Source organism: Chrysemys picta, chromosome 14, assembly GCF_011386835.1.
Source record: "Chrysemys picta bellii isolate R12L10 chromosome 14, ASM1138683v2, whole genome shotgun sequence".
Classification (NCBI taxonomy): domain Eukaryota; kingdom Metazoa; phylum Chordata; order Testudines; family Emydidae; genus Chrysemys; species Chrysemys picta.
In genome coordinates this window covers 27,747,751-27,770,941 of record NC_088804.1, presented here as the reverse complement: position 1 = coordinate 27,770,941, position 23,191 = coordinate 27,747,751, and the positions used below count along the sequence as shown (strand labels likewise).

The 23,191-nt window shown below is 44.8% G+C and overlaps 2 protein-coding genes across 2 annotated transcripts in view; one reads left to right on the top strand and one right to left on the bottom strand.

The window, feature by feature from the left end:
* Positions 1–23,191, top strand: part of BEAN1 (brain expressed associated with NEDD4 1) — a 109,192-nt gene that overhangs the window by 15,263 nt on the left and 70,738 nt on the right. Inside the window, exon 3 of the mRNA XM_005310869.5 lies at positions 2,840–2,974. Within this exon, the coding sequence (XP_005310926.1) occupies positions 2,840–2,974 (135 nt within the window). The remainder of the gene's footprint in view (positions 1–2,839; positions 2,975–23,191) is intronic.
* LOC135975627 (uncharacterized) lies at positions 9,319–11,643 on the bottom strand. The gene is made up of 2 exons (XM_065567250.1): positions 10,883–11,643; positions 9,319–9,888 (listed from the first exon to the last, which is right to left on the bottom strand). The coding sequence occupies exons 1-2, from the start codon at positions 11,457–11,459 to the stop codon at positions 9,413–9,415; spliced, it is 1,053 nt and encodes a 350-aa protein (XP_065423322.1). The 5' UTR covers positions 11,460–11,643; the 3' UTR covers positions 9,319–9,412.

Here is a 23,191-nt window from a genome sequence, read left to right as displayed (position 1 = left end):
AGCCTTTAGATTGCAGTGAATTCTCTATTTGGGAAATGCCCAGGTTCCCAAAGTTCATGTTTCGAGTACCTGCCACAAGTACTGTAGCTGTTCAGAAAACATTATCCAAGATGTGCTAGAATTGCAAAACAAAGTTCGATTACTACCCTGTAGATGGAAGCACTGCCAGGTTACAAGTGTATGGGCTAATACATATAGTAAAAGTGTGCTTTCAATGCTGGTGCTATTTATAAATGCATTTGTGGGTTCTGACATTTTCCACTGGAGCAGCTGTGTGGAGAATTGGAAATCATGAACAATTACTCTTAACTGCAGGGTTTTCCGGCTATGAAAGCTGACACAAAGGCTCTGAATTAAGAATATTGGAGAACAAACAAAAGTCTTTAGTCAGAATGACTTTGTTTGGCTGGATGCCAGTCTGCACCCTGTTTTTTCTGTTCCTTTGCTTCTAGGATCTGGTATTTTCAAGGTGGGGTCTGACTTATTTGGTGTGTTGTTAAAGCTGGTGTTATACAAGTGACTTGAATTCAGTTTTAGAGTATAGGATAGGCACCAAAAGTGTAGAAGTAAACTATTGGTTTTCTATTCCTAGTGCTCTTCATTACTAAACATCAGAATCCTACTATTTAATTCAGTTAGCAGTAGAGCTATAACGGACACCAGTTAAGTGGTAAATAAGGTGCCTCTTCTCCAGTTGTTAAAACTTTTGCCAAAGCATGTACATTACTTACACCTTTCAGAAATTCTCCTCTCATCTTCAATGAAAACAACATGACCAGCTGTACTACTGAAGCTGGATTTATTTTTTGCACAAGTTCTGAATTGCATGCACATTCATCCTGATTTCTGTGAATCTATTTGTGCTCCACAAATATTGAATGAAGAGTCTGGACAGATTATAAACTCAAACCATTCTCTTCAGCACCATTTGCAGGGTGTGCCTGGTAATCTACATGACAGTGTTGTTTCTCTTTCCCAACTGGAAGAGTAACATTTCAAAAACAGGAGAATAAGTAAGGATGAATAGTAAATATTTTCCCCTGCACATGGGTACAAACATTAATTTTGCACACAAACACGGATATGAAGAGCACCTGCTCCCCAGACAGTGGTGTGAGCAAGTGTCTAATTCAAATGCTTGTTTAGGAGTATCCATAAAAACGGTCACATTGAAGAGATAAACATGTATTAGTATTCACTGCTTCTGCAATAGCCACTCCGCTCTAGTTACACAACTCAGAACATTCAGACTTGGGATGCATGACTCTGTTCAGCGACAATAAATGCTGACCCAAACTTTTACTCATTTCTTCATCTGAACGCCACATGACTAATTTCTTATAATTCAGAATTGTTGGGGTCCTATTAGCCAAATTTCTGCTTCTTCATAGTGATTGGAAACAAAGGCTTTGTCTGCACCTAAAACTAAAGGTCAACCTAGCTTCACACAGGACTGTGAAAAGTGTCTTGCACTGTGGAACAGATAGGTCAACCTAACTCCCACTGTAGATGCAGCTAGGTCAACAGAAGACTTCTTCCCTTAACCTACCTACCACCTCTCACGGGGTGGATTAACTACAACCAAAAAACCCTTCCATTGCTGTAGCAAGAGTCTACACTATAGCAGCAGAGCTGCTGTGCCCAAACTGTGCTGCTGGGGCATTTGTAGGGTAGACCTGCCCGGAGTTATTCTCGCCCCCTCACATCGAGATGATCGGGTGAGGAACTTAACAGGACCATCAGTTGTGTCATTGGGAAACAAAGTTAACCTTTCCCCTACATATGCAGATGTGGGGTAGTTAGCTATTAAACACCTCCTCTAGGATCAGAGATGGTTTTGAGGAGTGAGTGGATTCTTCTTCATTCTTCCCCACTACACATATGGTAGGAGAAAAAGATCTCAGCATGCTCAAATGGAAGGGCAAGTCAGACCCTGCTCTGTCCTAACAATCTCCAAACCCAAACGTGAATTATGCTCTAATATTTGTCCAAATGCACATTTTTCTGATGTTTATGGTGTTCAGCCCACACACTAGGAGATTCAGTTCCCATCCTTACTTTTCAAACTAGAAAGGGGTTTGAGATGTTCCCATCCATGGCTACCTCAGTCCAGCCCTTCATGATCCTGGAAGTTAAAATAGCTCTAAGTTGATCCTCTTTTCTGTCATCCCTTTTGCATACAGACTAGGACAAACTGCAGGTAAGTTTTCAAAAACACTCATGTCCCATTTTCAGACTTGACTTAACCTAAGTACCTACACTTTTGAAAATTTTACCTTCTGTGATTTGTTGGGCACATTTTCCCGGTGTGCAATGCTTCATAGGTCTACAGCACTGTATAAATGATTAACGATATACCAAGCTTTTGTCAGAGTCGGAGGCCCCCCCCCTTTTGCTATCTGACAAACACACAAATCTGTTTTCACTCTCACCAGGCTTTTAGGGCTGGTCCACACTAACCCCCCAGTTTGAACTAAGATACGCAACTTCAGCTACGTGAATAACGTAGCTGAAGTCGAAGTACCTTAGTTCGAACTACAAAATACTTACCGCAGGTCCACATGTGGCAGGCAGGCTCCCCCGTCGACTCCGCGTACTCCTCTCGCGGAGCAGGAGTACCAGCGTTGACGGCGAGCACTTCCGGTATCGATTTATCGTGTCTAGACAAGACGCGATAAATCGATCCCAGACGATCGATTGCTTACCGCCGAACCCGGAGGTAAGTATAGACGTACCCTAAGAGACAGCAAAGAGGACGGACTTTCAGAAGAGCTGTGGCATTGTGCAGCAGTCATTTCCTACTTCAGTAACAGTCATGCATTGTTTCTCTTCCTTTCAGATGAAGACGGCATTCTGCCCTGTAAAAAAGAAGAACTACAGTGTGGCAACGGACTCTGCCTCCTGAACTGGCTGCGCTGTCACTACAAGAAGGACTGTGGCAGAGACTATATGTCCATCAAACTAACATGCTCAAGTGAGTTACCCTTCAATTTCCTCCATGGGACTGTCAATACACCTTCCTGTTGAATCATTTTCCACAGACTGCACTTCGCATTAGATTTGTTCAGAGTTTGATGCTGCATTAATATGGGTGCTTGGTGGGCTTATTTATGTCTACGTCCCTTGTTTATATTGCATGTGGATTTCAAGCAGAATACTATCAAAAGGTAGTGTGAAGGGATGATTTAGCTCTGCTCAATGTATTTAGCTAATGTATCATGAAAGGTGCTGCAACCAAATGCCAGTTTTAAAAAAGGGAGTATAATCCAAAAGCTGAGAATACTTAAGAAGCCAGTCATCAGTGCTGGAACCTATTAAACATTGGCAGCTATGGAGAAAAAAAATCAATATCAAGAAGCAACTGCAGGCTAGATTCTCTGCATTTGGAATTGTTAATGCAAAGTAACAATCCAACTGTCAGCAGGTTAAAACAATGTTGGAAGGAACAGAAAGAATTACTGTAAAAGCAAAGACGTCAGATGTATTCAAAGGATTGATTTCTGCAGCCAGTGTATGTAGGGGAAAGTGTTGTTCTGGCAGTGACTAAGCAATGCCTCGAGTACTTTTTATGAATTGATAATGCAAGTTTTATGAAAAGTAGTATGTTGCAATTTCGGTGATACCTATTTACTAGTATATGGGTGATTAACAGCTTCAGCCTAGTCTGTTCCCTTGATTTTTGTTCTCGCCTTGCTAAACTGCTAATTTCAAACTATAGGAGTTTGAACTTCAGTTTAATATTTATATCCTGTTGCCATAAAAACTTGCCAGAAGGAAAGTTGTCAGAACCCTATTCCACAAAGTGTAAATGGAACTGAGGGTGCACTATTGTCCTTAATTACTAGCTAGAAATGTCTATTGACCTCATTTTCTCAGTTAACACAACCTCATGCACACAAGCATATAGCTTCAAGTTTGAGGAACGACAAGGAGCCAGAGTTATACGAGGGACAAAAATCCTACAGCCAGCAGCAATGCACGTAAAGTGGAGTTGAAAGCATTCATACAACACAAGTACTGTAGTAATATAGTCCCTAATCCAAAGGCAATTAGACTCTGTGAGCTTTAGGTCAAGCCCATGGAACACAGGAAGTGTGTGTTTATAATTAAGCATTTCATAATGGCCAGAACTACTGTGTTGTTTAGAAGGATGCAAGAGATCTGGGCTTGCTGGGACCTCGGTTTCTCACCTGTCAACTTAGTGGATCTAAGGAGCTATAGTAAAATGATGCACAAATGTTCAAGGGTAATTATGAGAGCCACTCACTGCCCAAATATCCCTGCCATCTGTGCCACAAATTCTGGAGGAGACTGCTTGCCAGACCTTGTACCTGTAAGAAAAGCCCCACAAAACATCTAAAGGAGTGGGGGGGGGAGGGAAGAAGATCTATACAATATTCACATCTTGGAGCTAAAGGTTTGACCTGGCTTTTTGGGTTTTAATAAAAACCCCTTTATCTTCAGATAGCCATGGCAATTAAAAAAAAAATCTTAGATGCTTGACAAGGGGGAACTAGCCAGTCCGTTTCTGCAAGCCAAATCTGAATATGCATTATAGTGCCTTCAGAACCTTTTAAAACTTTTCTGCAAAATGAAGTATTTCAGCAATTGCATGTTATTTCAAGGTGTACTTAATAAAAAGCAGAATTAAAGCAACTGACTACTTAAGTCTCAAGTATCGAATAAATACCAAGCAACATGGGGTACTTCTCCAATATATAGGATTTTCCAAATTTGTTTGCAAAGCTATCAATTCAATACTAAAATACAGCCTAGAAAACATGCTGATCAACAAAACAGTTAATCAGAGTCACATTTTAGCATTTCTTCTGTAACAAGCTCAGAGGAACAAATGCCCCATAAAACAGATCATGTATAAATAAATAGTCACAGAAGTGTGTGGTAGAGGCCTATACAAATCAAAACTTGTGACAAGAAGTATTCACTATATTTCCATGGAAAGACTGATTTTCTGTTTGCAGCTAGACTTGAGTGCAGGGTGTCACAGTAAGGGAGGGGTGTCCAATCTACAGGCCCATGGGCCTTACACAGCCCACCAGAGCATTTCATAAGGCCCAGAGCCTGCTTCAAACACAATATACCAAATGGCGGATTTGTTAGCATTGTGTTCTCTTTACGTGCCCCCCCCCCATTTTCTATAATTCTGATACACATTTTATGCACTGGTTTCTTTATTTGTTTTTAAAAAACAATACTATATATAGCAACAGCCTATCTAAATACATATGAAACAAGCTGAACTTCAAATATAAATCGATACAGAGGACTAAATCTTATTAAAATCAGTAAAAGCACAAGGTTGGGCTTAGTACACAGGAGGACCACAAACCTAAGGTTGAGCACCACTGCAGTAAGGAACTAGTATCTGTTATTTCCCAATAGTCTCAAAACAAAAGCAAAGAACAGTTTTATATAAGGCAGTTGCCATATCAGGCATCTCTGCCAGTTTAAGAAGGTGTTGCTAATACCAAGGACTGTTAAAATACCAGCACTACAGCGAGATAGGAAGCCTGTATGAACTTGAACTAGCATGCTACTTATGCCCACCTAACACCACCCCAAACAGTATTGCCCCCAAAATCTCAGTGACTTAGGAAGGGGGAAGATGGAAAGCAATGACTATTGTTCAAGCGCTGACAGATTTTCAGATATGGGCACCACCTATAGCAGGGACCCATATCTGAAAATTTAACCAGGTGTGCAACACAAACAACCATACACACACCACGCAATTGGACAGAATAAAAAAAATTTGCCTGAAGGTCTTCCAGCTGGTTAGCCTTTCGATTTAATACTATATAACTGCATTCTGTGTACACTTTATTGCTATAACGTGCAAGAGCAGATCTATTTGCATCATATGGAATGTGTTACCTATGGGTTCTTCTCCCAACAGATCTTAAGTCCTATGTCTACATGGTTATCTGGGTTTTTACATGGCACTCATCACCTTTGCATCTGATCATACAGTACAATCAGTAATAACTGTCAGACAATGATTTTACCTTAGCACAAGGGCACTTAAAATAAAAACCTCCCTTATTGAGCTGGGTAACCCATTACTTCCAACACTATACCTGAGGAGGCAGCAAAGTTGCACCCGATATAGAAATTGCTCACAGGAAGGATGTTCTCATAAATAAAAAAGGCGCTGCTCATGTCAGCTTCCTTTTCCAGCTCATTTACAACGTTTTCTCCTCACGGCTCTGCTTTTCAACACCTTTTTCCTCAGGTTTCTGTGGGGTATTTTAGACAGTTGTGCTAAAAATTGGCATTATGGGGTCCTGGTTCAGCCTAGGTCTCACATTAGGAAGTCTTTTGGGGGTAAACTAGGTGAATACTCAGCCCAGACTTCTTTGCATAACCTAATTCCACATGCACACCCTTTCTATACATAGTGGTGCCTGCTTACATTAGCTGTTTCATCCCTTCCCATGTAGTGTGTATTTGTGGTGCATCTGCTCACATTCTGTACAAACCCTTATTTATTTCAGTGGTATTTTAGACAGTTATTTACAGAGGACTCCAGTTCTCTCATCTATAATTCAACACATCTCAAATACCATGCACAGCTTGAGGCTGCATCAGATATGCTGGGTTGCCCCAAAATCAAATGCAATTATAAATCGCTCTGAGGCAGCAAATTGTCTTATTTTTGTCCCCACTTTTAGTATTTGGGGACTAAAGTCATTTCAAGTGTGAGACACATACTTTCTGCAACAAAGAAGAATCTGGTGTTTTCTGTCTCCTGGTTTAACAACAACAACAGGGTTTTAATTCAGAGAGTCACAAATTAAATCAAATATATATCACTCAAAAAAACCTAATAAGCACCAAAAGTAGTGACAATACCATCAACAACTGGAGAAAGCAACACCGTGCACATTACCATGTTCTAAACAGGATGAGAAAATTGGATTGTGTGCTTAAGGGCACTTGAGTTGGCACTGCCTTGAGTGTTCCCTTCCTCATTTTACTAAGGCCTTGTCTACACTACGAGAGTAGTTCGATTTTACTTGCATCGAATTTTTGTAATCGATATTGCAAAGTCGAACGTGTGTGTCCACACTAAGGACAGTAATTCGACTTTGTGCGTCCACACTAACGGTGATAGCGTCGACATTCGAAGCGGTGCACTGTGGTCAGCTATCCCACAGTTCCCGCAGTCCCCTCTGCCCATTGGAATTCTGGGTGTAGCCGGCAATGCCTTCTGGGTAACAAAATGAGTCGAGGGTGCTTTTGGGAAACTGTCGTCATCCGTCCATCACTCCCGCCCTCCCTCCCTGAAAGCGCCGGCGGGAAAACAGTTCGCGCGCTTTTCCAGTCATTGACAGCGCGGACGCCACTGTACTCCGAGCATGGAGCCCGCTGCGACCATCGCTGCAGTTGTGGCCGCTCTCAACGTCTCGCAGCTTATCATAAAGGTTTCCCTGAGGCAGATGCAGAAAAGTCAGGCAAGGAGGCTACGGCACCGCGGTGATGTCCTGAAGTCTGAGAGTAGCACAGACCTGTCAGAAAGCAGGCGACCCAGCGCAGAGGACATCACAGTGGCAATGGGTCATGTTGATGCCGTGGAACGGCGATTCTGGGCACGGGAGACAAGCACTGAGTGGTGGGACCGCATAGTGCTGCAGGTCTGGGATGAATCCCAGTGGCTGCGAAACTTTCGCATGCGGAAGGGAACTTTCCTGGAACTTTGTGAGTTGCTGTCCCCTGCCCTGAAGCGCAGTGACACCCGGTTGCGAGCTGCACTGAGTGTACAGAAGCGAGTGGCCATAGCCCTGTGGAAGCTTGCAACGCCAGACAGCTACCGGTCAGTCGCGAACCAGTTTGGGGTGGGCAAATCTACCGTGGGGGTTGTTGTGATGCAAGTAGCGAAGGCAATCGTTGATGTACTGCTGCCAAAGGTAGTGACCCTGGGAAACGTGGAGGCGATCATAGATGGCTTCGCAGCGATGGGATTCCCAAACTGCGGTGGGGCCATAGATGGAACTCACATCCCTATCCTGGCACCGGACCACCAGGCCACCCAGTACATTAACCGAAAGGGATACTTTTCCATGGTGCTGCAAGCACTGGTGGACCACAGGGGACGTTTTACCAACATCTACGTGGGATGGCCGGGCAAGGTTCATGACGCTCGTGTTTTCAGGAACTCTGGTCTGTTTAGACGGCTGCAACAAGGTATTTACTTCCCGGACCACAAAATAACTGTTGGGGATGTGGAGATGCCTATAGTCATCCTCGGGGACCCAGCCTACCCGCTAATGCCCTGGCTCATGAAGCCCTATACTGGCGCCCTGGACACTGAAAAAGAACTCTTCAACTACCGGCTGAGCAAGTGCAGAATGGTGGTGGAGTGTGCTTTTGGCCGTCTCAAGGGGAGATGGAGAAGCTTACTGACTCGCTGTGATCTCAGCGAAACCAATATCCCCATTGTTATAGCAGCTTGCTGTGTGCTCCACAATCTCTGTGAGAGCAAGGGGGAGACCTTTATGGCGGGGTGGGAGGTTGAGGAAAATAGCCTGGCTGGTGATTACTCACAGCCAGACAGCCGGGCGATTAGAAGAGACCAGCGGGAAGCGCTGTGCATCCGGGAGGCTTTGAAAGCAAAGTTCCTGAGTGAGCAGGGTAACCTGTGATTTTATAGTTTGTGTACTGAGAAGCTAAACCTGCCCCCGTTTCTTTACCCAGGTAATGTTGACTATCCTATCCAGTTACATACCCCCTTCACCCCCCCTCCAACACACGTGTCGAAATAAAAATAGTTCTACTTTGTTAAAGCACACCGTTTTCTTTAATACTGTTTTAGCGGGAATTTTTTAAAACTGGGACGCAGACTGTGGTGCGGGGCGGGTCTAGTGTTGTGATGCGAATGCAGCTTCTAAACTCAAGGATTGACAGGCTCCGCTGCGGTGGGATGCTTGTTTCAACGGAGCCTGTCACCCCTCCTGATCGGGACTGTGTGTATGGGAGGTCTATTTGACTTTGTGGCAGGGGGAGGACGGTTACAGATCCCATGCTGTGTGGCTCTGTGATCCTGTCTAAGGACCGGCGCTTAAGATCTGTAACTGCCCTCCCCCGCCACAAAGTCACAGAGCAACCCACCCCCCCCAACATTACATCAAAACAACCTCCCAGACTAACCGGGGCAACTAGTCACTGCATCACTGCACTGTGTATGTGCCCTGCTGCTGTGCCTGCCCCCGACTATGTACCCTGCCAAAGGAGACTGTCCTGTCCAATTTCCAACCCCCTTTCCCCTCCTCCTCCAAAAGAACATGATTGAAACAGTAGTTAACAGAAACGAATTTTTTATTATCAACTACACATGGCATTGGGAGGTGAAACTTGGACGTGGGCTTGTGTCAGGCGGGAAGGAAAGAACTTTTCAAATTTTGGGAAATGAGAGCCTTCTGCTACTAGAGCTCTCTGCAGGGGTGGAGTGAGAGTTAGCAGGGACTCTGCCGCCTCTCCTTCTTTGCACTTTGGGTGAGGTGGGTATGGGACTTGGTGGCGGGGGAGGGCGGTTAGAGATGGACTGCAGCGGGGCTCTGTCCTCCTGCCTCCGTTCCTGCAGAACATCCACAAGGCGCCGGAGCGTGTCCGTTTGCTCCCTCAGTAGTCCAAGCAGCGTTTGAGTCGCCTGCTGGTCTTCCTGCCGCCACCTCTCCTCCCGATCCATGTTGGCTTGGTGCATTCGGGTCAAGTTCTCCCGCCACTGGGTCTGCTGTGCTGCCTGGGCTTGGGAAGAGGCCATAAGCTCAGAGAACATGTCCTCCCGTGTCCTCTTCTTCCTACGCCTAATCCGCGCTAGCCTCTGGGAGTGTGATTCCAGGCTAGGTTGTGAGACAGTCGCAGACGGGGCTGTGGAAATGGGAAAAAGGGAGTGAATTCCTCTGAAAGATAAATGTAGTTGTGAACAAAGAACATAGTCTTTCTCTGTGAACAAGACCATGCACAGCACCTTTCACATGCGCACTCAGCACAAGGTCGAATTCTCGGCCTTCGCATTCTGTGCCTGGGGTCTTGAACAGCACATTTGAGAAGCGAGGCAGCACAACGGAATTTCTGTTGCAGGCAGACATGGTAAGCCGTACACTTGAGGCAGTTTAAAACTTTTATATTACCACTGGCCTCATTTCACATTTAAATCAATGTCAGTCCCTGCTGCCAGCAATCCGGCAAGCGGGAACTCTGCCCCTGTCCCACCCCCTCGCGGCTGTCCCCGGGAATGATCCCTTTCGGCTGCCCCTCTCCCGCCTCCACCGCGTGGCTGCAAACCAGCGGTGACAGTTCTGTAAAGGAACGGGAAAGCAGTCCCAACACTAACATTCCCCTACCTAATTAAAAGCAGGTCACCATGGCCGACATCACCCTGATGAGGATCTCCGAGAGCGACAAAGAGAGAATGCTCCGGGAAAGCCTCCAAAGACCAGGGCCGTATGCCGCCCTGCTGTGCAGAGCAATGATCCCCGAGTACCTGATAATCTCGTGGCGCGGCAACGTGTCGTACTTCGGAGGACCCAATAAGGCCGCTCTCCCCAAGAACCTCATGCAACGGCTTTCAAGTTACCTCCAGGAGAGCTTCATCGAGATGTCCCAGGAGGATTACTGCTCTATCCCCGCACATATAGACCGCATTTTACTGTAGCTGCAGTAGCAGGGAATACACAGTAGAGCGGCTTGTGCAGGACAATCACTGAAAACCGGACATTGCTAGATTTCTTTTCAAAACTTGCACTGCCCCTTACTAAACCGTTAAGCGCCTAGGGCACACTAATCATGAACAACCCATTCTTTTAATTGTTAATATTCCTGTTTTGTTAAAAATAAATGTTTAGATGTTTACAACACTTACTGGCTGATCCTTCACCAGATTCTGTGTCCGGGGTAATGGCTGGGGACGCTTCGTAGGGGATCTCTGTAAGGGTGATGAAGAGATCCTGGCTGTCGGGGAAATCAGCGTTGTGAGAGCTGCCAACTGCCTCGCCCTCCTCATCTCCTTCCTCATCTTCCCCGTCCCCTAACATGTCTGAGGAACCGGCCGTGGACAGTATCCCATCCTCAGAGTCCACGGTCACTGGTGGGGTAGTGGTGGCGGCAGCACCGAGGATGGAATGCAGTGCCTCGTAGAAACGGGATGTCTGGGGATGGGATCCGGAGCGTCCGTTTGCCTCTTTGGTCTTCTGGTAGCCTTGTCTCAGCTCCTTGATTTTCACGCGGCACTGCGTTGCATCCCGGCTGTATCCTCTCTCTGCCATGTCTTTAGAGATCTTCTCGTAGATCTTTGCATTCCTTCTTTTGGATCGCAGCTCGGAAAGCACGGACTCATCGCCCCACACAGCGATGAGATCCAAGACTTCACGATCAGTCCATGCTGGGGCTCTCTTTCTATTCCCAGACTGCACGGCCATCACTGCTGGAGAGCTCTGCATCGTTGCCAGTGCTGCTGTGCTCGCCACGATGTCCAGACAGGAAATGAGATTCAAACTGGCCAGACAGGAAAAGGAATTCAAATTCAAATTTTCCCGGGGCTTTTCCTGTGTGGCTGGTCAGAGCATCCGAGCTCGCACTGCTGTCCAGAGCGTCAACAGAGTGGTGCACTGTGGGATAGCTCCCGGAGCTATTAGCGTCGATTTCCATCCACACCTAGCCTAATTCGACATGGCCATGTCGAATTTAGCGCTACTCCCCTCGTCGGGGAGGAGTACAGAAGTCGAATTAAAGAGACCTCTATGTCGAACTAAATAGCATCGCAGTGTGGACGGGTGCAGGGTTAATTCGATTTAACGGCGCTAACTTCGACATAAACGCCTAGTGTAGACCAGGCCTAAGAGACACATTCAGTCGCAGCCTCAGTGGAAAAAAATCCACATTCACAGGTACATTGGCAAATCGGTCATGAAGTACAAACCTGATTTACACAGGCATATCTAGAATTTGTGAGTGCAACGTTTCAGGCCAGTTGAAAATTTGTCCAATAGGGTGGAAAGGACCTTTGTTGTGTTTCAACTAGTAAAATGCTTAAATTATTACTTCCTTTCAGCTAGTGTCTGAACTTGGAAGATATTGAGCAAAGCAACTCCCACTGAAGTCAATGAACACTTCAAGCACTCAGACCTTTGAAATCAGATCTAAAGGTTCCAGGAATCAGGCATTTAGACAAATTACCAATGCTCTTTATTAAAGGTCAGAATTAGTGTGGCTTTTAGCCTAGAACAGGGGTCGGCAACGTTCGGCACGCGGCTCACCAGGGTAAGCACCCTAGCGGGCCGGGCCAGTTTATTTACCTGCTGACGCGGCAGGTTTGGCCGATCGCAGCCCCCCACTGGCCGTGGTTCGCCGTCCCAGGCCAATGGGGGCGGCGGGAAGCCACGGCCAACACATCCCTCGCCCGCGCCGCTTCCCGCTGCCCCCATTGGCCCGGGAGGGCGAACTGCAGCGAGTGGGGGCCACGGTCAGCTGAACCTGCCGCATCAGCAGGTAAATAAACTGGCCCGGCCCGCCAGGGTGCTTACCCTGGCAAGCCGCGTGCCAAACGTTGCCGACCCCTGGCCTAGAATATATACACAGCTTCTCATTAAGGATAGTGTAGTACAACCACAAATGTAAATCTGTTAGGGAGAAAAAATGTCAACCCTTGCAAAAGCCTAAGATCATTGATAAGGAGACAATAGGAAAAGTGCAGTTCCCTCAATTTACTATTTAAAACAGCTGTTATGAGTTTAAGTTAGCATTAAAATAGTTGAATGCATGCCTCACTTACTTTGCAAGTCCCTGGACTAGGAGTTTATCATGCTTTTTAAAGATGTAGAGTAAAAATGCAATTAAATCTGTCACACGAGACCTTTACTGGGTGTGCTGGCATTTTAGAAGACTATAAATATCAACATTTCTAATTGAGATAAAAAAACTGGACTGTCTGTCCTTTTTAAAGTGCTGGGTTAATAGAAATTTCTTTTTATACAAAATGATTGCAACAGCCTTTAAACAAAACTGATTTCATCTACATTTCAAACAGATCAAATAAGCATCAGCACTATTTCCATTAAAGTCTATTATTAATGAAAGTTTTTGCAGAAGTTAGAGAACTAGAGACAGATTCAGTTACAATGATGAAGATCTGGAGCAGAGGTCGGCAACGTTTGGCACGCGGCTCGCCAGGGTAAGCACCCTAGCGGGCCGGGCCAGTTTTTTTACCTGCTGACGATTGCGGCCCCCACTCGTCGCGGTTCACCGTCCCGGGCCAATGGGGGCGGCGGGAAGCGGCGCGGGTGAGGGATGTGCTGGCTGCGGCTTCCCGCCGCCCCCATTGGCCTGGGACGGCGAACCGCGGCCAGTGGGGGCCACGATCGTCCGAACCTGCCGCATCAGCAGGTAAATAAACTGGCCCGGCCTGCCAGGGTGCTTACCCTGGCGAGCCACGTGCTGAACGTTGCCGACCCCTGATCCGGAGTAATATTGAGGTCAATGAAGTTACTTTGAATTTAAACTATTATAACATTATGACAGGTTGGACCCCTTGGGAAGCCACCTGATGTGCTGAGATACCACTGAGTCTACCTGTTCTGCCAGCCTGGGCCCCCTTTAACCTGTCTTGCTGAGCCAGGCTCTTAAAACCTCCTGTAACACACACAGGCAGGGCCACACCCAGCTGCAGATCAGCTCTGGGAAGACTCTGCATAAGGGACTTGCTCCAGCACTCAGATGTCCACCTCCCTTGGAGTGCAGACCCAAAGATACATTATGAAATTTGCCTCCTTCCTCAGTTTGGAGAGAGGTGTGCACACTTCTCCCTGCTCCCCCATTAGAAGTTACAGAAACTGGGTTTAATAAAACAAAACAAATTTTATTAACTACAAAAGGCAGATTTTAAGTGGTAAAAGGGGTAACAAACAGAACAAAGCAGATTACTAAGCAAATGAAATCAAACATGCAAACTAAGCTGGTTTCACTGAAGAAATTGGTTACAAATAGTATTTCTCACCCTAGATATTGTTGCAGGCAGTTTGCAAAGCTTCTGTGGTTCAGAGTTCCAGTTATATTCTTTTTCAGATTAGACGTGTCTCAGTCTGGACTCCCCCCCCTTGCCTTCAGTTTTTCTTCTTGGGCAGACAGGCCATGGAGAGGAGTCGTCCTGTTTGCCTTCCTCCCCACCCTTAAATAGGATTTAGACAAGGTGGGAACCCTTTGTATCCCAAACTTGACCCTCCCCCCTTCCCTCACAATGGAAAGTTACAAGAAGTCCCAGGTAATGTTTTGTATCAGGTGACAAGACCACCTGACTCTGTAGGATCAGTGTCCATGAGTCAGTGGCAGTATGGAGTGTCCACAGGAAGTCTTTTGGCTCTGTAATATGCAAAACGCTAGATGAAGCAAGAACTAGCGCTAGAAAAGTCTTATTGACATTCTCTCTGGGGTGGGGAGAGCAGATTCATGGCTACATGCTAGACAAATAAGGAGAGATTTTGTAGTGAGGGATTTGACCTTCTTCTAGGTTCCTTTTCCTGAAAGGACAAAGACTGCCTTCATATCTTCCCTTCTGAGCCCGAGTTGCTCTGCAAGGGGTCCTCAGAGATGGTATAATTGAAAGCGGGGTGGGGAGGGGAAGAGAGACTATTAAAAGTTTGATTGATTGTTACATCAAGGGAGTGCTGGGTTCAAATCTAGATAAATCAGAAGTCCATAGAGAATAGGTCTCCGCCTTGATCTATCCTTTCAGACCATTGGTCAGCAATTCCATCACAAGTCTGTGCATTTAAGAACACACATTATTGATCTTCAGTGGATCCTATTAATTACTTGTTCTGTAGTTTTGATGAGCTGACTGGATGGAAAGAACAGCTGTCCTTTTCTACTCCCCACACAAAAGATGGCTGTGGTCCAAGTTTTTGCCATGCAATATGGCGTTCCTTAAGAGAAAAATCTAAGCCGATAGTTTTGAAAGTGAACTTCCTTTGTGATATAATTTTCAATCATAAACTATGATGGCAATGTGATAGGAATGTAAATCTATTTCCATCTTTGCTTAAAATAATTCCTGTGTGATTTAGTTTTTATCATTGCTTTTGTGCTTCTGGGGTGAAATTCTCCCCTCTGCAGAGGGCCTGCAAAAGGTTGGCAGAGCACTTAACCCCTAATGGGACTTACTTTAGTGGGATTTCAGTGTACACAGCTCTGGTGTTAGCTCTCTGCACAAAGGCAAATATCACCTCATTTCAGAAGCCTAAATACTCAAAACCAAATTCTGCTCTAGTAACTCATTTGGGTACAGCAGGTCCAAACATTACACTATGGGGAGGTGTGCAGGTTAAGAACATCTCAAGGGGTTTCCTGCACCTCTGGGTCTCAGAGATTATGTTCAGTCTACTATAGCACAGATGGGAGAGAGGAAGGTGGAAGAGAGGAACCTCTCTCGAGAGTTGTGGGAGAAAAGTTGGTCCAGAGGTTTGAGCATTAGTCTAGGACTTATCAGATCTGGATTCAAGTCCCTGCTCTTGAACAGACTTCCTATTTGACCTTGGTCAAGTCAAGTCATTTTGCCTCGGAGCCTCATTATCCCCATTTTACAAATGGGAGACTAGCACTTCCCTACCTCACAGGGGTGGTGTGAGGCTCTCAGATACTGTGTTAGAGGTGGGCACACAAGAACCTTAGTTGGAAGGCTTTGTTGGCCTCCTTTCATCTGCGAGAGATGGTGGGAATTGCAGCCTATGATGTAGATGGTTTGCAATGTCTCATGTGACCGAATAGGCTAATCTGAGATTTGCATGTTCTTTGGCAGTTATTGCAAATGTATGCATCTTGGTTGGGAGCTGCTTGCTTCCTACGGGCTCTTTTCTCTTCAAGCTGTAGGAGCCAGCTCCTGTCATGGACTTTGATACCCTTATAGAGACAATGGCATCACCTGTTACGATCACTTGCCAAGATTTCCCATTGGTCAGAATCAATTCCAAATTTCTTCATATCTTGCTTGCATGTGTCTTTATAGCAAAGCTTGGGATGTCTTGTTGTTCTTGTTCCCTCCAATAGCTCCCTTTATAGCATGTCCTTGGGTATGAATCTGTCTTCCAACCTACTCAAATGGCCCAGACAGCGCAGTTATCTTTGCTTGAGCAGGGCTATCAGTTGGAGGGGAGGGATAGCTCAGTGGTTTGAGCATTGGCCTGCTTAACACAGGATTTTAAGTTTAATCCTTGAGGGGGCCACTTAGGGATCTAGGGCAAAATCAGTACTTGGTCCTGCTAGTGAAGGCAGGGGGCTGGACTCAATGACCTTTCAGGGTCCCTTCCAGTTCTATGATAGATAGATAGATAGATAGACACACACACACACATATATGTGTGGAGATATACCTATATTTTGGTAAATTTGTCCTTTGAAGAACCTCTGCATTGGTGACTTTATCCTGCTATTTGGTGTTGAGTATGCGGCATAAACAACATAGGTGGAAACTGTTCAACCTGATCTCCTGATGAGCATAAGTTGTCCATGTTTCCCCACCATACATGAGAGTGCTGAGGACACAAGCTTGGTACACTAGCATTTTGATCTTTATGGTCAGCTTTGAGTTGTTCCATGCTCTTTTAGTTAGTCTGCTAAAGGTGGTGGCAGCCTTTCCAATGCAAACATTTCGGTCTTCATCCAGTGAGAGGTTGGTGGTCACTGTAGAACCTAATAGCTGAACTACTTCTAGCTGGTTTGCATTTAAGGATCTTGTGGAACCCCCTGTCCTAATACAACTGTTAGTTGGAAAGTCAAAACCATTAGGTCATGTTAGAATTGAAAACCTGCTACCATTATGACCATAAGTGGTACAACCTGTACTGGTCAATGCCGAGTGCTGGGTGGTGGTTAATTAACCCAGAAACCTCAGGAAGCACCAATGGCTTTGGGCTGATGAGCACCTGATGAGGCTAGTGGAACCCTTGATGGAGGAAATGTGATCAGAAGGCAGATGAGCAAATTCACTCAGTTTTTGCCAACTACATCCACACAGGACAGATTGAGTCCTTCAGCTGTGACTGATAACCAATCTAGAAGTGGAGCCCTGAAAGGCAGGCAGATGGAAGATCACCACTACTCTAGCAACTCCTGCAGTGTAGCCGGTTCCAAATGTATCGACGCCTGTCCTTCCTTTGGTCCAAACCAGTTAAGTCAGAGGGGGACACTGACACATTGGCAAAGCAGTGCCTCCACATCAACTACCCAGGCTATTGTAGCTACATCACATAGAGAGGCTATTGCAGACCTGCAAGGATGGAGTGTCCTCTCCATGTGATGTGAGTTGGAAGGCTGGACAAGTGAGAATAAAGGGAGGTGTGTTGAGGAATGTACAGCTAGTGGAACTGTGACTACATGCATACACCAGACAATTATTCCAAACCTCTTGGAGAGAGTAGAGAGACACAGATGCCAGAAAGGTTGCTCTAGCCATAATAGAATGTTCAGTTCTCTGCCCTGTAACAAGCACATGTTAAAGAAAGAGCTGTCAGTGTTGCAATCCCTATTTCCAAAGGAAGGAAGGAAAGGATTAAATGTGTTGTCCATGGCTGGAACAAGACAGCCGAAGTCAGTTTTCTTGTGAGTAACACTCAGCTGATTCAGCTATTTTTTCATGTAATTAGTAGGGCACTTTTGTAATAGATCAATTAATTGCATTAGCAAGCAGCTGGTGAGACGGTCAAAGAGCACACAGGTGTGTTCTATATTTTACTGTTATTATGGAATTTCTATCCGCCCAAAACACCTTTCATGCTAATAGCGACTCATTCCTTTGTGTTATTTTGTTCCACTGTTTTCATTTTGGTTTTGTTCCACTTCTCCCCGAGTTTCCTTCTTAGAAGTGAGAGAATGTTGATGAATAAAGCTGGTACTGGAACAATAGCATGGACTCTACCTGACTGACAGGTTGAGTAAAACCAGTGCTTAAATGGCACACACATTCCACTCATTCATTGACATCTCAAGAGTCTGAGGCAGTGATTTTGTTTTCTAACTTATGCCCTAACCAGGCTGGAAATGTCTACAACTGAGGAAAAAAAATCTGCCAGTTGGTGGAAGGCAGCAGAGTGTACTTTCTAGTAGGTCACTGCATTCAGGATAAGGAATGCAGGTACTTAGTAGTTTCTCAAGAGGCAATTTTATCAGCCATTTGAACAACTGTTTTCATAGAATGGATAGCTATAACATAGCGATCCAGAGGTGCTTAGCACCTTTGGAGGAGGAAAAAAATAATTCAGCCAAAGGCTACAGTGAAGATGCTAAGCAGTCAGATACCATACACTATTATGGGAGAGCCTAGCTCAGAGTTTTCAAAAGTCATTGCACGGTGACCCACTTCTGACAACAAAATTCTACATGACCCGGTGGGGAGTGAAGCTCAGGCTTCCGCCTCAGCCATGGGTCCCAGCAAGTGTAAAGCAGGCCCTGGCAACCCCATTAAAATGGGGTCACAACCCACCGTTTGAGAATCACTAAAATTACCACTACAAACTGAAGTGGAGGCGGAGTGGTTTCTCTGCCCCCAAAGGAAATCACAATCTCCCCCCCCACCCCCACCCGATACTGCTAAGTCATTCCTACCGAATAGGTCTTACCACAAGGGCTCCTAAAAATACTTCACAGGAGCGCATCTCTTTTGTCTTTAGAATGGACCAGATTATCCCAAATGGCAGGTATCTTTAAAACAAACCGTTTACAGACAGCATAAATACAAGGCCTTTATACAAATAAAGGCACCTCACTTCAAATTATACAAATTTAACAGTTTAAGTTCAGTATTCTTAGTGCAACTTCCAAGAACAAAGCATAAACATTTCCAACTAATAAACTTAATACAAGTTTGTTTGCCCAGTACTTTCTTAAACCATAACGAATGAAGAAGGCGAAAGCATTTTCCTTTAAGTGGGGAAACAAATGAATAGATTCCCCAGCCCATTAGTTCTCCTGTCTATGCAGTCACACCCTAGGGATGCTAAGATTTATCCCAGGCTAAAAGGAAATTATGGAGAGCCCTTTGTTAAAACACTGGCAGCACATCAATCCCTGAAGCAGACCAATGAAAGAGTGGATGGGAACACAAAACACCTCCTGCCTAGAGTGTCATTAATGTCAAACCTAATATTCGCAATTCAGTCAGTGACTGAAAAGGGGAGGGAGAAGAAGAGAGAAAACTTTTGTTTTTATTTTTATAAAACCAGATATAGTGCTGTCCATCAGATCTGGTACCTTTACCAATAGTTACTACAATGTGTTGGTACCTGAGGGACCCATTTAGAATGGTACTTCAAATATGTAAACAGTGAAAGCCTCAAAAATGGGAGGAGCTAAGGAAGAGTTTAAGTTAAATACCAGGAGAAGTTCCTAATTGCTATAAGAGAAATTGGGCAGAAGAATAGATTCCAAAGGGAGGTTGATGTGGCACAATTACTACATGTATCTAAAAACACAGAAGATATTTTAACAGGAATTACGTACTAAGCAGCCACACTAGATAGCCCAAATAGTCTTTTTGACCCTAGTATTCCTGGGTCAAATCCTCATGTGTTCTCAGCATGTACAACTTCTGTTTGCATCAGTGTGAAGTGTGACTGCTCGATACCTCAAGATTTGGCCCTATATGCTGTTCCTTCCCCCCACCCCATAAGAAAAATTTTTATATATATATATATATACACACACACACACACACACACACACACACACACACACACACACATATACATATACACACACACACACACACACACAGCACCCAAATTCTTGTTTGTATGCCCCTGTTTTTTTTTGTTTTTTTTGTTTTTTTAAATCAAGGCCACGATGTCTGGTTTTTGAATATCATTTTGTATTCACAGTAGTGAGCAGCTGTTCTGTTGCCTAAAGTTGGAGAAATGAGGAGGGTGGCTACTAACAAGAAGCATTTAAATAAAAAGTTCTATTTCAGCTTCTGTTTCTAGCCAGAAGGGTAAGTGTGTAATTCTCAATCCAGCTTGCTAGTGTAAAAGAATATTAAAACAATCTGATCAGATGTAGGAAGAGGATTCAGAGTAGGGGACAGACACTTCGAGAGAAGCAAAGTGTAACAAAATAAGTTCAGCATCAAAAATAACCCTTTATGAACAGGAGGCACAAGGATGACTGAACAGTGATGCTGAGAAAATAGCTGCAAGCAGAGCTGGTGGTATAGGGAGAAATAGTAGGGATGTTTGTCACATATGGGATGTATTTGATCTCTCCAGCCTTAGCTGCAAATCCATTTGTATCACTACTGGGCAGCCAAATACAAGGCTTTTTGAATTAGGAAAAAAGCCATATTGATCATTCTGTAATAACAGCAGATGACAGTTGTATGGTCTCCTTGTAAGGTGCCATACTGTAAATGCATTTTAAAAAACAACAGATCCATATTCAAAAGCAACATGCCCACTTTGGGTCTGGGATTTTAATAAAAAAGAAAAATCCCTTTTCTGCTGACATTAAGAGGAGACAAGAGTATTTTTTAAAAAGTGGAGAAATAACCACTCTGAGTCAGATGGGGCTTACTATCACCTCCCACACTTCCTTACACTCCAGAGGGGCAGACCAGACACCGGCTTCCCAGTTTTGTTGTCATGACAAAACTATGATTAGTACTTGCCACCTTTACATTTTATTAAGACACAACTTTGCAAAAAGCTGTTATCGTCTACAGAAAATGGTGAGGCCCTGACCTACTACAAAGCCAAAATGAAGGTATGTGTAGTGAGTACTTTTGCTATTAAGCCACAGTTACCTCATGTTTTACTGCTATCTGTTTTTGCCAAAGGTCTCAACAGCTGGGTCACTTTATAATTAACAATAGGTCTTCCAGTCTATCAGGGAAAGAAGAAGATTAATTTATTTCTTCTTTCCCTATACAGCTTTGGGGGGAAAGAACCGGGGCAAAAAAAATAAGCCAATGACATACCTTAGGTTATCATCTACCACCATCTGCAGAGCCAGTACTGAGACAGTACTCACACTCTACATCCCCATTCAATTAGCTAGGCTTCTGGTCTACCTTTATAAAGTTTCCTCATGCCTTGGTAAGTTGTTAACTTGGTGCAGCTGAAACTCTTCCAGCTCTCAGTCATTAGTAGTCTTTGGCAACCAGCATCTAGTTCTCAGGTGCATGTATGTAGGCATAACTACCCAGATCCCCTCTTAAGGCACCCAAATGCCCTGTCACATGTAGCTAGCATTAACAGTCATGAAAAGGACAAATGTCCTTTACCAAGAGACTAAAGGTCACATTGTACCCTCAATCTTTTGTGCAAAACACCCCAGGACATCACTGAGGAGGGTAGAATCTAAATTTATGCTTTGGTTGAAGTGCTTGCGTGAGACAGGCAGAAGGAAGAGAGTGGTGTATAATGAAAGTACAGAGTCATTGGTCTGGGATAGCAGATGCTGGGGCTCAGGGCCCAATCCTGAAAGGTGATGAGGATCCTCAACTTCCACTGAAGCTTCTGGCTGAGGAAGGCATTGAGCCTCACCTTGCTGGATCATGTCCCACATCCCAAAGATCTTGCTCAGACAAAACTCTCACTAAGATAAGTGGATGCTTTGCTTGAATAAGGATTGAGCCAAGACTTTAGGATTTGGCCTGGGGAGAGCTGAGAGGTTAAAAAGCTATTGCCTTTAGTTTGCTTAAATAAGTTTTTAGTCGTTCATTTCAGTTTGATTCGGTGGATTGGTTTCAATTTTAATGTTTCACTGAGCTGTGATTACCATGAAAAACATGAGTTTAAAACTGCAGTTGCATGGTCCCTAATAGTATTACAGCTTGTTCCTCTAGAAGTCTGAGATATTATATTTCATAACAGTTGTGAAGGAGATTAGGGGAGAGGGAAGGCATGGGTGACAGTGCGGGCACACTCTCTCTCTCTCCCACTGCTTAGATAGAAAGTGACATGGGGCCTGATTCTCCAACCTGTTATACTTATTTTACCTTGGTGTAACACCATTGAAATCAGTGGAGTAATACGGATGTAACACAGTGGAGAATCAGGCCATAGTATTTAGAAGGTGCCCATCACTCATGTATTTCAGTAGGGAATGTACCAGCTGCTTGGCCAGCATTCTTCCTTGTTGTATACATGAAAGTGAATGGCAGAGCTGCAGTGTCTCTATATTCCTTTAGGGGCAGAACTGAGCCCAGATTTCAGCAGACCCCTTTTGAATAATGACATGCAGATTATAGTAGCCCACATAGCACCATGTTCTTTGAGGAGTTATGGAAGGGTTAGGCAGCAGGGGTGGCTAAGGTAGTTTGCCAGTAATAGATGCAGGGCTTTGTTATCCTGGAAGGGAATCAGGAAATTTGTTACTGGGAAGCTTAGGGGGTTTCCACAATAGGTGGGGAAGGATCTGGGAAATTATCAGTAGTGGGATTGAGAAAGGTTGAGTCCCCAAATTCATCTTTCAATGTGTCTGTCTAGAGTCAGAACAGACTTACAGGCAAGGGATTGTATAGATTTATTCCAGGACAGGTTGCTATCATATACTCAGCATATAGCTCCATTCTGGAGGATTGAGGGGGCTCAAACTGTTCTCAGTGGATACCCAGACATCTCTAAGACTTGCTGTGGCAGGAGACCCCTGCTTACTCTTACAAGGAATCACAGTTTCTTAAGGTGAATTCTTTGGGACACATTTTGTTCTGTGCTCATGCAGCGCCTTGCATAATGGGTTCCTGGTCCATGACAGGGACTCCTAAGAATCATAGAATCATAGAATATCAGGGTTGGAAGGGACCTCAAGAGGTCATCTAGTCCAACCCCCTGCTCAAAGCAAGACCAATTCCCAACTAAATCATCCCAGCCGGGGCTTTGTCAAGCCGGCCTTAAAAACCTCCAAGGAAGGAGACTTCACCACCTCCCTAGGTAACGCATTCCAGTGTTTCACCACCCTCCTAGTGAAATAGTTTTTCCTAATATCCAACCTGGACCTCCCCCACTGCAACTTGAGACCATTGCTCCTTGTTCTGTCATCTACCACCACTGAGAACAGCCGAGCTCCATGCTATCACAGTACTCCTAATACTGGCCTGTGTATTAAACGTGAATCCTGTAGTCTCAGTACTGTGTATTGCATGGATCACAGTAGTCAGGGGGGGAATATAAGTAGTTACATGTGTGTATCCACA

Coding starts and splice junctions, on each gene's coding strand:
- LOC135975627 (XM_065567250.1), bottom strand. CDS start 11,459: ATGCAGAGCTCTCCAGCAGTGATGGCCGTGCAGTCTGGGAATAGAAAG. Junction 9,889..10,882: donor ATCTGGTGAAGGATCAGCCA/GTAAGTGTTGTA, acceptor CCATTTCCACAG/CCCCGTCTGCGACTGTCTCA.